The following is a 15,680-nucleotide window of genomic DNA, read 5'->3' on the forward strand; positions in this document are numbered from 1 at the left end:
AGGCTGACAATCTGCAAGTTCAAACTTTTAAGAGGTTTCGCAAGAATAGCCCTATTTAACCAAAGTGTGGCAGGATCTTCAAGTATCGTCAGTTTCAAAGTTGGCTCTTACTAAAAAGAGCAAGTGTGATTATTGGTTCTAAATTTCAAGGGAGCTTAACCATTGGAGTAAAAACTTTGTCAACTGAATTTGTAGTTAATTCTAATCTGGAAAAAGTTCAGTAGTGACCATGACCAGCAATGACAGTGCTCTCTCTATGGTACAGTTTAGGTTCAGTCCATGGTACTCTACACAACCATGTCTCTGTCAGTGAAGCCATATGGATCACAGGACCTTGGTGATTCCAAGTCTACTAAGCTTTTTAACAGTCCTTGTTATTCTTTTAAAGATCTGTTTGTTACTTTCTTTATGCAAACCCTTATTCACCACCCTACACAATGTGAAGATCTGTAAACATTCAAATTAGCTGGCATTCTGGTGTATTTGCAGACAATGACACTTGTTATTTCAAGTCCCATTTAAATACATATTATTCATGACAAAGCAAAAATTAAAACACCTTTTTAAAATTTTATGTACAGTCCTGTAAGTACACAGTAAACTATAAGTATGTGGTGGGAGATATACTTGTCTTTTTAAGAGATCTACAACACACAATCATCCTTAACCAATTCCAGCTGCAGTAAAGGACAGCATAATACAATCTTGCCCGAAGCAGAATCTTGCATCAGATTCCATTGCCCAATTTGGTCAATATCACTTTTGAGTAAGAATTATAAAATTAGCCACATGATTAAATGTGGTGCACAAATGGAACTAGTCCAGTGAAATGGTTCTGATCCTCATTCTCCTGTTTCACCATCTGTGCCACTGAATGCTCCACATGCACACACACAGCCTAAATTACCTAAACTCAATCTCAACCTGGAACTTGGTAACATGAAAATACAACTACACAAGCTCATATATGTCAACTTGAATGAGGTAGTTAATGTTGCTGGGCCAGGATTCCAGGCTTAGTAGCTTTAGGAGAAGAGAAACACAAGGACAAAATTAGGGCACATGAAAAGCAATGGAAAGAGCACAATTGAAATTGCAATGGTGCTAAAAAGAACTGTTTTGATTGAATCAGAGATAATAGGAACTGAAGATGCTGGAGAACCTGAGATAATTGGGTGTAGAGTTTGATGAACTCGGCAGGCCTAGCAGCACCATAGGAGCACGAAAGCTTGAGGTTTCGGGCCTAGACCCTTTCTGAAATATCAAGCTTTCCTGCTCTTATGATGCTGCTTGGCCTGCTGTGTTCATCCAGTTCTACACCTTGTTATCTCTGCTTTGATTGAATTTAAGTTTCAATATGCATGTTTGGTTAGAATGCTGAGCTGTAAATAACTGTGCTTTGGTGATCAACTAATCAAGGTGACTGGGTTGGAGTGAAATGCATGTTCTATGGTCTCATGCCATTTCCTTGCTGCAGAAAAACACAATCTTGCTTCTTAATGCTACCTTTCATTTAATTTCAGTTGTCAGAAGAACAGCGCAGCTTTGACAAACATTGAAAAGGTGACCACAAAGGAAAGTGATCCTTCTGCACAGTCAGTTGGGAAATTAGGCTAAGCAAACTGCAATATTTAAAATCTCCTTAAATTTCAGTGGGAATTGAAATCACAAGCCAACGTTGAACCTTCAGGACAGAACATTTCATGTCAGCTGACTTCATGTTCTTAAGTCAGCACCTGTAATACAGTGCATGGTGTTTTTGTTGATAGGAAAAACATATTGACTCTTGAACATCTTTCCAATTTTAAGAGGTAACCACAGTCAAAATATGCAGGGTCTAAGAAATATCAAAGTACTGCATATTGTATAAGGTATTGATTCAGAAAGTGTTAATGATGAAACTACAGTACGCTCCACCCAATCTGATGGTGTCAGTTACTAGGCTGGGAAGAAGCATCCGAGCATATAGTCGGAAAGGTGAGAGACACATCATATCTTGTTTTTTGATAATCTTTGTGATTATGCCTGATTTATCTATGTAACTAGTACCTTTGGTTATCGTGAATTGAACTATATATTGTGTAAGGCATGTGCCTCTTCTCTTTGAGACTCAATAATGGTTAATCCTCCAGCACTTAGGCTCTTAGACTCAATGTAGAACGGAGATTGGTGGAAGCACTCTCCTCCAATCATTCTCTGGTAGTGGATGTTCCTATACCATCTGAAACTATGGATCTCCATGGTGTAAATTTTGGCTAGAAGTGGAATTGAGCAGTCAGTATTGAACATTCCACCTACCGTATATAATTTGAGGCCACTGAGAAGGAAGGAACGTTACACAGGACTCAAGCTCATTAGATGACGACACTCACAAAGATTGAAACGAAAGCAGAAAAGGACAGGTTTTGAAAAATATTGAGCTCATAATTTAATAGGGAACTGAGTTGAGTACAAGAACTACAGGGGACACTGAAAAAAGAAACAAGGGGGTAAAAAGTATTTATGAGGATAAATTAAATGGCAGTATAAAAGGGGATATCAAAGGTTTTTTTTAACATGCAATATTTTCCAAATTTCCTTTCTAAACAGCACAAAGGCAGCCTAAAGAATGGTGGAGCTATTAGGATCCAAAAGACAAACCGTTATGTATCAAAGTCATAGAGAAAGTACAGAAATGATTTGTAAGAATAATGCTAGGGTTACAAGACCCCAGTTTACATGGAGAGATTAGAGAAATGGGGTTGCTCTTCATCAACCAGAGAGGATTTAAGGGAGATCAATGGTCTCCAATATTTTTAAGGGTCTTGTGCCAGTCAATAAGGAGAAACCGTTTCTCGTGTTAAAAGAATTGTAACCGTTCTGGGACAATGGCTATGATTTCAAAGTACCACAAAATAAAGCAAGCTCTTTCACTTACCATTTAACATATATTGGGACTCTCAATCTGAAGAGAGCTCTTGTCCAAACAAGACCTATAGCTATACATACATAGCCAACCCTTAACGAAGAACCTGAGTAGAAGCATTGACTGATTTGTTAGGAATGTTCAGTATTGTCTGTAACTTTAATCCAAAAAAACAAGTTTGGAGCAAAATCAACAGTAAGCAGATGGCAAAGATTTAAGGTAATTGACAAAAGGCCCTAAGTTTAAAAGCACAAATATATTTTTAAACAGTGAGATTTTGTGAACTGAAATGCACTCCACGAATGAATGGCAGAAGCAGATTCGAAAATGAGTTTGAAAAAGTAATGGATCAGTAGTTGATAAGGACAGACTTGTTGGGCTGTGAAGGAAAGGGTCACTGAAACTAACTGGATGGTTCTTCCAAAGATCCAAAGCACAAGCAGAAAAGAACAATCATCTCCTCTCACTTTGAACAACTAAAGGACTCTTTTTAATATTCATTCAGGGGATGTAGGCGTCTCTAGCAAGGCAATGCATTTATTGCCGTTCCCTAATTGGCCAGAGGGCAATTAAATGTCAACCATATTTCTGAGGGTCTGGAGTCACGTGTAGGCCAGACATATCAAGGATGGAAGTTTCTTTCCCTAAAGGACATTAGTGAACCAGCTGGGTTTTTCCTGACAATCGACAATGATTTCATGGTCAACATTAGATTCTTAACGACATATTTTTCATTGAATTCAAATTCCACTGTATGCCATGGTAGGATTTGAATCCAGGTTTCCAGACAATTACCTGGGTCTCTGGATTAATGGTCCAATGATAACACCACTAGGCTACTGCCTCCATCTTTTCTGACATACCTTTATAGGGTATGATTATCTGGTGTTATGATATGATGCTCAATATAATAGTTCATAAGATTCTTTTGAATGTCTTTATAAACTTAATTAATTTTGTGAAAACTATAATTGGTCAAAATTTGCAACAAAAATCCAGAGATAACACATTTATCATTATGTCAATTGTCAATGGGATGACAATTTTTTGGATAAAATGCTGCATGTTAAAATGGGATATTAAGACACTTCTAATAGCTTGTAACATAAAACAGCTGTCAGCATACACTCCAAAATCTGTACAGCACTGTCTATAGTTCCAAAAGCAATATCTTGTTTGAAACATGGCATACATTTTAAGTTTTCTAATGTATCACTCCAGGTAACAAAGTTATTATTAAGCAACATTAGTTATATGGAGCTAATAACTCCACTAAACCATTTATTTCAGCAAGAGACTGGCAAGAGTTCCAAAACAGTGTGTGGCTGTCAGAACAACAGTGATAACGACCATTGCTATTCTGTTCATTACTTTCACTACAAATGGATTCCAGTGTTAATATAATGGCTCTTCCATTAACTTTATATGTTTATAATGATCTTTGGAGGTATAGTAGCCCCTTACCATTACATGCTCTAATATGCCATGACCTTTAATGTAGCACAAATTGTCTATTCTTTCTATTAGAGAAACCTTGAATGAAACATGCTTTTTTGCATGGGTCCCACAGACACTGTTATATGAAGGTTCAGTGCATTTGTCTCATTTCAAGCATATTCTGAGGATTCCTTCCTGCATGAAAACAATTCCAATCTCCAGCTATAAAGAGATCACACCTACAATAATACTTTAAAACAAAGGTGTGCATCTGCAGCAGACATTTAAGCAGCTGCCTGAAGAATCAGAAGTGCTGACATCCTTCACTTTGCAGCAATACATTTACTTATGAGTTATTACAATTTTCTGAACACATTTGGCCAGTTCAACAATTGTGAATTCTGGAATTATGTGCATGGCCTTACTTCATAATCAGGATTCTTAAGCAAACACAGAAGATGCCGGAGCATCAAAGGAGTCGCACACCCTGTCTCAGATGTGCTGATCCATCTTCTCTGAATCACACACCTGTCAAACAAGACTGCAGGCCAGTAGACTCACTGTGTAAAATTTACCCCTTAATGCTGTGATAGTCCTTTTAATCAACTCAGCATTGTCAGATTTCTGAAGTGTGGTGGTGGCATATGTTTCTTTTTTTAAAAAAAAGAAATAGTCTGCTGAATAACAAATAGTCTGAATAACAAGAACAGACTTGGAGATCCAATGCGATACACTGTACATGTTAATGAGATTTCATTCCAGAAATGACATTGACAGTTTCAATGTTGTTTGCCACTGGCTTCCCAATGGGGAGCAGCAAGTTAATACAATGACAATATAATTGCAATTCCTTCCTCATTAGGCAATGGAAGCCTTGCATCCTTGCATGACCCCTAGGTTACCAAAGCAGCAGCATTAAATTTACTGTAGTAGTCCCCAAGGACTGTTACAATTCTTTCACTTGTACCTGTTTTAATAATGAGCAACTGAGATGCATAATGGTTTAAAAGCTAAAAATGTATGATGATTGCAAATGTGCATGTATACTCACAAAATAACCAGTTCCCAAACTGGAATGTGCAGAGCTCTGCAAGAGAACAGAAGAAAGAGAAATTAGTGATCATAATCCACTTTATCCTCATGAGTTCATTAGCAACTCTCACATGCTTTCATCATGATGTTTCAGACTTAGGGGATGGTCGGGGGTGGGGGTGGTGAACCATGTCAGCTGTTTTGCAACAAGCTTGTACAGTCTCATTTTCTTCTCACATCTCTCATCAGGATTGAGAGGTAACACTCTATTTACAGATCTCCACATCTCTGCTGCCGATGTAATTGCCAATTTATATGACAGGCAGCTGGATAATGATGGCATCTTTACTCTGTACTAAGACTCAACAGACTAGTGTCAGGTGACCTCTGTGGCTGTTGACATTCAGTGGCATAGTCTCCAGTTAGTGAGCCAAGGCTGTCATGCTCTGTTACCGTGGCTATTAAAAGAAGTCAATCTTCAAAAGGGACCATAAAAGTCCAACAACTCTTCCACGCATGACAGAGATCAATGTAATCATAGAGAATACGTCTGCTGTCCCAAACAGAATTAGATGGCTTTCAATAACACTGACAATGTGATGAAATACACTAGACACTTCAGGAACAATGGCTGCATTTACCTGAACCAAAATAAGCTAAAATTCAACAGAACGAAGCATTCGCTTGCATTGTTGCATACGAGCACATCAGTGTAGCATCACATAGAACGAGGGACAATAATATGCTATCCATTCTTTCAAACATGATCCACAATTGAATTCAATCACGGACAATCTGCACGTTTAGCCCTATCTACCTGCCTTAGTTCTGTAACCCTTCACACCCTTGCCGAAACAAAATCTAATAAGTTTCTCTGAAGTTTTTGACTGGCTGAAACTCAACAACATTTTTGGATCGAGAATTATGTTACAATGTGATGCGATGCCTGGAGTCAACCACTGGCGGTTTGCGGTTGGAGTAGACTGCAATCCTCTTCCCTAAGCTGGTCAAAGGCTGTTCAGTAATCTGTGACGGAAGATAGGCCACAATTAAGTCTCAGTAACTAGGGTTTTGCTGTAGGTTACAAGCTGTAGTTTATACCTGTGAACATATACTTATCTCTTAGGCACATTCACTATTACCAGCTAAGGGTAGAGAAGACTTATGTGCCTCCATTAGGAGGCCATGTCAGATTCTAAATAACTGACTCTTCATGTGGCAGCTGTGCAACATTATCAAGGTGGACAGAACATAGTCTGGCTCAAACATTAAATCAAAGAACTGCAGAGGCTGGAGATCTGAAACAAGAACAGAAACTGCTGGAGGAACTCAGCAGGTCTGGCACAAATTCCCCTACAGATGCTGCCAAACTTGCTGAGTTTCACCAGCAATTCCTGCTTTTGTTTCATAACTCAAAACTGTCTCTTTCAGAACCATTACCTCATGAAATGAGTTTGAAAGTACCATTAACATTTGTACGGAGCTGTGTTTCTGAAACTATCAAAGAATGATTGAGTTCCAATTACAACATTGTATAAATAGTTGTTAGATAGTAGAGACTTCAGTATTGCTGAAAAAGACTTCTGTCAAAGCTTTCCATCTTACACTCGTCAGGACAGTTTGTGATGAATGCTAAAGCTAAGAAAAAAAACACATTTCTACTGTATGGGAGGAGAAATCTGATTGGTTGGTAAGTAGACTCAACTAGCTAGAGATTTTGCCATGGAAATTCACCAGATAATTTGATGAATTTTTAAAACGGTCGTAGTTTGATTCTGTTTGGTCAAAGCAATGTCCGGTATACTGAACCAGGGGTTCGTTACTTATGGCAGTTACCTTTCTGGAGTCAAACTGCCTTTTCTTTCAGTTTAAACAATGTTTGACAGTTAACTGTCAGTCATCATTTACTGGTACAACACCATGGCAACACCACTACCAGAGTTCACTTGCTGGCCAAATCAATACACTCCTACTATGCATCATTAGTGTTGTTTTCATTTTATGGTGGTATTTCTTATTTATTATCCTGGTGAATACAAGCCAAGGTTTTAGCAGAATGTGTCTCTTCTCAATAATATTCAAGTATAACATTATACTTTCCTCCAATCTACTCCACTGAAGGGAATGTTTCTTTCTTCTTGCCAAGTTCTTCAACTATCTTAAGCACTTAGTTAGAGTACCCCTTAATCTTCTTTAATTAACAGAATACATTCTAATAAATCTGTACTGAATCTCTTCTGAGGTTTATACATCCTTCCTGAGATATGGTGGATGGAACCAAACACAACACTCCATATAAAATCCATCCAGATCATTAAAAACCTGTTGCATAACATCTACTCTATGATACTTTAGACCTCTTAAGATGAAGGCTAACATTTCATTACCCATTTAAATTAGTTTTGACATGGAAACAGAAAATGCTGGAAATACTTAGCAGGCAAGGCAGAACCTTTTGGGAGATTATTAACATTTCAAATCAATGGTCCTTCACAGACACCAATGTTATCAATCTCAAAAGTTAACTCTGTTTCTCTTTAGCAATTTCGCCTGGCCTGCTGTGTAGTTCCCACCATTCTCTGTTCATACCTTTCTCACTAGTTCTACTGATTTCTGGACATGGGCCCCTAAATCCCTTTGCTATGCTTATAGTCCCTACCTTGTTATCCTTTAATACGTTCTCTGGTTGAGATCAATTCAGTCTAAAGTGGGTGTCCTCACATGTCCTCACATTGAATTCTGTCACATTTTTGTCCTCTCACTCAATCTATCGATGTCCCATTATTTCAACACTGCTACTTACAGCCAATAAAACCGAAGTTGTTGAAGGTGATAGAATTCATGTCTGCAAAGTCGAGTCAATGATGTTGTATTAATAATGCAATTTGCAAAGAAAGTACCCAATGCCTAATTTTTCTAGTAATTAGTTTAGATGACTAACACTTTGACTTACTACAATAGATAAAAATATCTTATTTAAGAAAATAGATTTCATTTCCAGTAGCTTGATGGTGGAAGAGACAAGTTGGCAGCACAAGGTAAATGCCGTTGGTTTGATTCAGGGAAAAAAAACAGAATAAAATATTCACATCCTGTGATGATAGCAATGAAATATGTATTAGTGATTTAAATTCACATTGGAATCACTTCATTATCAAAAAGATTCAGTAAGGGGAATAAAGCCTACATTTTAAAAGGTGCACAGCTATTAAATATGACTCAGATAGGACAATAACTAAAAACTGATGCAGTAGACACAAGATCCCCCAGATTTCAAAGGTATTTACAATTAGCAGTTGGAGGTGGTGAATATCTTATACCGTCCAAGTGACTCTTAAAGACAATGCAACTAATTTACCAGCCAAATCTCCCTCCCTCCTTTTGTTAAGAATCCATGGAAAAAACAGGTTAGGTTAAACATTAAGAATGGTACAATATTTAATATTAAGTTGTTATGTAAGTGACAACAATGGGATGCAGATTTTAAATGAATTATAAACAATTTTCCATATCTTATATAGAATTTCTTCCAGGTAGTCCTGAGCAAATGTTGTCTTCCTACTGTTGAATATAGGTTTGGTATAAATTCCATTTTTTAAAAAATTCTATCCCTCTGAAAATAAAGCCTAGTGCTTGGTATACTTTCTCACAACCTTGCAAATCTGTGGTGAAACTCTCAGTGATGCTATATTTGTACTCTGAGATCCCGTTGTTTAGCTACTGCTTCCAGACCTTACGTTCCAAATAATAACTGACCTCTTTATTCCTTTAATCAAAATATACTTTCCATTTATTTGAATGAACTTTATTTGTATGTAATATAATGTAATAATTGGTTATTCCATGTGCTTATTTTTTTCCTAATCAACCTGTTCAAAGATGTTATTATAAACCTCAGGAGCAGGTGGGACTTGAACCCTATCCTCCTGGGTCCAGGGGTAAGGACACCACCACTACACCACAAGAGGACTTTGCTTCCAAGGGCTTTTTCTTTTTAATTGAACTTATTTTTCTTAATCAACCTGTTCACAGATGCTATTACACACTCCTAGAGCAAGTGGGACTTGAACCCAGGTCACTCAACCCAGGGATGAGGGCACTAACTCTTTGTCACAAGAGGGCCCTTACCATGTGCTTATTAGTGCCTTCTTGTAACTTGTTGCAATTCTCATCGTTAGTGACAATCTCCTTTGCAATCTGATGTCATTCACAAACTTGTGTCTTGATTCGAAGTACAAATTCTGAATGTAATTTGTATCAACTGCAGTCACTGACCCTTTTGGAACATCATTTCCCATATTCCAACTCTGAATAATTATCATTTACTCCACTCTGTTTTCTGGCTTGAAGCCTGCTAGCAATTCATTCTGTAACTTCCCATGAATCCCCATTTTCTGTTCTTATACTACGGACTAATGTGGATCCTTTCATTCAAGGTCTATTGAAAATGTGGATAAATTACATTTACAGAATTATTATCTCTTCTCTCTCTTACCTTCTCAAAAAATTCACTCAGGTTGGTGAAGCTTCTCCTTTTGAAATGCATGTTTATTATTCATACAGTCATAGATGCATACAGCATGGAAATAAAATGCCTTATCCTGTTTACCTACCTCTTCTGCTTGATTAATAGCAGGTTAGTTGAAAAAAATCATGATTATTATTCCTGAGAGTTGTTTTAGTTCAATTCCCTAATTTGTCTGTATATCATTTTCTACATTTCCCTTCCTCTGTTAGATGGTCTGTGGACTACAAATATTTTTTCATTCATTCATGAGATTTATTCACTGGTTAGGCATTACTTATTACTGATCCCTAATCGCCTTTAAGAAGGTGCTGATGAGATGCTTTCATGAACTGCTGTAGCCCACAAGGGTAAGTACACCAGCTGTACTAGGAGAATGGAAGTCCCAGGCTTTTGACTTGGCAATGATATAGATATAGTGCTAAGTCTGGATGGTGTGTGGCTTGGAGAGGAACTTGCAGGTGGTCGTGCTCTCATGCATCTTTTAGGTGCACAATCATTAGCTGTGTTTAAGGGTCAACCATATAATTGTAAATCTGGAATCACAAAGAGGTCAGACCAGGTAAGGACAGCAGACTTCCTTCCCATTAACAAACTGTATGAGCTTTTAATGACAATCAGCAATAGTTCAATGGTCACAATTAGACTAGCTTTAAATTCAGTTAATAAATCTTGAATTAAAATTCCATGGGAAATATGGAGGGGGCTCTTGTGGCACTGTGGTAGTGTCCCAACTCTTCCACTAGAAGGCCCAGATTCAAGTTGCACCTGCTCTAGAGGTCAGTAATAACATCTTTAAACAGATTGATAAGAAAAATAGACAAAACAAAAAACAAAAAACAAATTTAAAATTCTATTAGCTATCACAGTGGATTTGTACCCATGCCCCGAGAACATTAGCATAACTAATCCCATCACTATGTCATCACCTCCCTACAGATTGATTTATCCTTTATTATCTGTTATCTGTGTTTATTTGGACTAATACATAATTGACCTCCTCTGGCAGCCTGTAATCAATCAGGAAATATTATTTCCCTACCATTTTTTGTGTTGCTGCAATTCTCCTTTAATTGTTATCTCTATTTTCAACCTACATCGCTATTTCCCATTTCATGCTCATGCTTTGCCTCATCTTTACTACTATGTCCTTTTTGCATTATTTCTTTCTTTTGTCCTTGGGTGTGAAATGGTGCATGACACTGTGGAAAAGTAAAAAAAAATGTCACCGGGGAGTATCACACAGTTATCATGTTGGAGTGAGAGGTGCAGACACCAGTCAAGGAAGGGATAGATATGGCACTGAAAAAAGCATGGTCCTGGATGTCAGACAGAGTGACTATGAAAGGTGCATCTGATTGCTGCTCATACAATACAAATACTACTGTTACCATAACATAGTAATTGCAGATCAGCCAACTGTGTAGAGAATCTATTTGCCACTGCACCCTTTACCCCATCCAGAAACCCAAGTTTGAAAAGGTGCATGTGGGTCACCAGTCACAGATCTAAGATACCATCTGTCACAGTACCCACCGGGAGTCTGTCTCAAAAACTGCTCACTCATTCCTGGATCCTGGAGCTCCCAAGGCTGCTGACATACTTTGCTCCATTGGTCCCGATATCTGCGTCTCACGAGAACTAAACTTTTATCAGTTATGGTACTCTCTAACATAGGATCTCTCCCTCATCTACCAGCTGCTGCACACACTTCCCTGACTAAGCCTCATCAGACCACACCAAAACCCCAATTAACCCAAGACCCAAGCCCAGGCTCCCTCCTCGTAACCAGACACCTTTATCTTCCTGACACAAAGCAATTCTGTGCTCAACTGAAACAGCTACGTAGTTCTTCAGGCCATAACAGTTTAAACCTAATCCAGTCATGACACCACAGCATGAAGAAAATAATGTAGTGCAACATTTTACACACGCCACAACCTGGAACTCAGAGAAGTAATTAATGAACCACAGCTAATGCTATAATCCCTGTTTCTACCTCTAATGCATGGGAAATTGGGATTGCTTGACTTCTACTGTGGCCATTTTTAGCCTACCAAACTTTCCAAACAGTTAAATCATCAATAATATAGAATAACATTTTACCATCTAGTCAGCCAGATCAACTAACTTAAAGTGTAAAATAATTCATTATAATTAAATCAAAAGAAAGTTGCTATTTTTTTCAAGACAGTAATAAAACATTCAATTTGGTAAATCCATCTGTAACACTATGTAAATAGCAATCTTGTGTTATTCTGTAATTAGCTTTCAAAGAGTCTACTCATTTCCAGTCAGTGGGAAGTACAATGTGCTGATGTGAGGTGACACCACAGTGTCAATATCTATGTTATGCACCTGTCGAGAAAGGTAACTAGGTGGAAGAAGTGAAATTTCTCCACATAACTGGCTGCTTCACCTGTGCCAAGTCATGCTCCACTTTCTGTACAGCTCAGTACACTTCAAAATGCTAACAGATTCACACAGGTACATTAAACAATGCCTTTATTATGAGTTTATGAAGTACATTTTAGAGAGATACCAAATCTGTCTTATATGCCACTAACTGGATTTACTCCAGTCTAACATATTCAGGTGCAGTGTGTTCACATTTGAAAAGACTGTCAACAGCAATGTTGGTCACATTGCCACAGATTTCATTCTCCATTCACTTCAAAGTACGTTGATTTCAGGTGGGAAGTCAGATATGCCACATTCTTTTAAAAAAATACAACTTTTGTCCTCATCTTCCTTCTGTCATCTTTCACTGACGCACTTTTTCATTCATTAATTCACTGTCAACATTTTTTGTCCATCCCAATATAGCTGATTGGCTTGTTAGATCTTCTCTGAAGGCAGTTAAGGATCAACTACCCTGCTTTAGGCAACACACAGGCTTGAGCAGAAAAGCAATATTCCTTCAGGCAAAAGAACAAAATGGGTTCTTACAATGACCTGGAAGTTTCTTGGCTGCCATTAGCAATGCCAGTGATTTTTTTAATTCCACATTTATTTATTTCAAATGCCCCAGCTACCATGTAGGATCTGAATTCAAAACTTGGGATTACAAGTAATGTAACGATCTGTGACCATATCTTTTGTCAACAACTTTTTGAGAAGCACAACTGATCAATCCCAAAGGACCTTGTCCTCACTTTGTTCTGCAAGAAATTGAGTCTCTCTAACACAAATATTTAAGAATGAATTATTGACAGCAAACTCTGATCAAAACTCAAATCTTTTGGTCCAACTTTCCAACTTATATTGCCATGTCATTCTTACATATTAGTAATGCATATAAATTACAACACAAAAGTTACAACCTGAATAAAATTATTGGTCTAAGAGAATCTGTAGAATTTAAATGTCCAGGTACACTGGGAGATAAAGTTATTTCTGTGCATCAAGTTAATGCCTGGATTATTTAAAAATTACTTCCTATGCCCTTCTTAATGAGGCAATCATTCATTTGCTCCCTCTTTAAGTTCCTAACTTGTTTATAGTTGTTGACCACATTAACATAATTCGTGCAACACAGTTAAAAAATTGTTGCCTAAATTCTTATTAATGTTCAATTAATGGGAAATCTGCAAATTGCCATTGGATCAGTTTTATTTGTGCATTGTGCTAATGTACCTCAACAAAAATAGTTGTTAAAGCATAGACAGGATCTAGCAGATGTTCCACATTGAAGACCATCACCAATAAGAGACAAGCTAACCACCGTCTCTTGGCATTCAATGGCGTTACCATCACGGAATCCCCCACTATCAACATCCTGGGGGTTACCTTTGACCAAACACTCAACTGAACTCACCACAAAAACGCAGTGGCTGCAAGAGCAGGCCAGAAGCTAGGAATACTGCGGCGAGTAACTCACCTCCTGACTCCTCAAAGCCTGTCCATCATCTACAAGGCATGAGTTAGGAGTGTGCTAGAATACTCCACAATTGCCTGGATGAGTGCAGCCCCAACAACACTCAGGAAGCTTGACACCAGGAAAAAGTATCCTGCTTGATTGGCACTACATCCACAAACATTCACTCCCTCCGCCACTGATGCTCAGTAGCAGCAGTATGTACTTTCTACAAGATGCATTGCAGAAATTCACCAAAGATCTTCAGACAGTACCTTCCAAACCCACGACCACTTCCATCTAGAAGGATAAGGGCAGAAGATATATGGGAACACCACCACCTCCAAGTTCCCCTCCAAATCACTCATCATCCTGACATGGAAATATATCACTGTTCCTTCATTGTTGCTGGGTCAAAATCCTGGAATTCCCTCCCTAATAGCATTGTGGGTCAACCCACAGCATAAAAAATGCAGCAGTTCAAGAAGGCAGCTCACCACCACTTTCTCAAGGGCAACTAGGGATGGGCAAGATTTGCTGGCTAGCCAGTGACACCCACATCACACAAAATAAATAGAAATCAAAAGAAGATGTCTCCTCAAACAGGAATCTTTCTGCACAAACAACATGGCTGCAGTGTCAGGTTGTAACAACAAGACCACTTCTAAATACAGTGAAGGCAAATCTCAATCCAATACCAGAACTCTCAATGAGAGAAGCACAAGATAAAATCAGTGAATATTTCAAAATGTATGGAATAGTTAAATAAAGCAAATACTATTTAGTTAAAAATTCATTGGTAGATGTACAAGTGAGGAGACCTGGATTGAAATAGATTATTTTTTTTTAAAATGCTAGTGCACGAGATAAAGTCATAAAAGAAAAGGTGGCAGCAACAGAAACATAGATTGTACGATGATTACAGAAAAGACATTAAAGCCATAGAGGGCATTCACGTGATGATTTAACAGCATGGCACTAGTGGTGTAAAACTTTGCATTAGATTAAGTAAATAGAGGCTTTACAAGAATCTTGACATTGAAAGTTCTAGAAGATTGCTTCCTCACAGCCAGCGAGGCTTGCCAATATAAAAAGGCTGAGGGTGTAATTTAGGAGAAAATTGTTTCATTTAATACAAAGTTGTTACAGCACAGAATTCTTAGACTCCTTCTGGTGTGACAGCAAAGTCTGTTTCATCTTTTAGGAAAGGGGAAACATTTGAAGTGGAGGAGGTTTCATGGCTATGGGGTACAGTGAAAAACAGTGGGGAAATAGCTGCAGCAAACAGCGAACACAGACATAATGAGACGAATGTCCTTCTACGACCAGTACAAGTGAGAGGGACCATATCATGAAGCATGTTTGTCTGTAAGTCATTTAGGCACCTGGGGGAGACTACGTTTGTCAGTCTGCAATTCACTGTGTATTGCAGAAGTAATAAATGTCCTGTTTCAGCCTCTCTGACACAGCTTTTATTCAATTCCAGGATGAGACAATACCTGAAAGGTTTGATGCAAATTATCAACATGTGGCCTATCCGTTCATAATGTGAAGGCACTGTCCTCAAGTTTACTAACAGAAAGAGATGCTGCTCCATCAATATGCAACACAATCTGAATAATTGCCAACAGCAACCCTCCATATCTGGGGAGGGTAATGCCAAACAAATTTTAGTCTTAACACTCAGCGTCCAACTATTTGAGTGTAAGTTGTCTACAGTTGGGCCACAATTGGAAATATTGCTGATAAGACTCTATTCAACAAATATACTGTCCCACTTACATGAAATAGAAGTAATTAAGTAAAGCAGATGGTTAGGTGATTAATAATTCAGATCTTTGCAGCAATCAGGGTTTTTTGTCTTTATTCAGGGATTTGGTTTCACAACTGAGCCCCATATATTGCCTGTCCCCAGTTACCCTCGA

At 38.1% G+C, this 15,680-nt stretch overlaps 1 protein-coding gene across 11 annotated transcripts in view; it reads right to left on the reverse strand.

Annotated features, from left to right (window-relative positions):
• auts2a (activator of transcription and developmental regulator AUTS2 a) overlaps nt 1-15,680 on the reverse strand; it is a 1,178,234-nt gene that overhangs the window by 633,304 nt on the left and 529,250 nt on the right. For all 11 annotated transcript variants that reach the window (XM_048556878.2, XM_059655523.1, XM_048556879.2 and 8 more), the window contains one exon: nt 5,394-5,429. In XM_048556878.2, the coding sequence (XP_048412835.2) occupies nt 5,394-5,429 (36 nt within the window). The remainder of the gene's footprint in view (nt 1-5,393; nt 5,430-15,680) is intronic.

Source organism: Stegostoma tigrinum, chromosome 27, assembly GCF_030684315.1.
Source record: "Stegostoma tigrinum isolate sSteTig4 chromosome 27, sSteTig4.hap1, whole genome shotgun sequence".
NCBI lineage: Eukaryota > Metazoa > Chordata > Chondrichthyes > Orectolobiformes > Stegostomatidae > Stegostoma > Stegostoma tigrinum.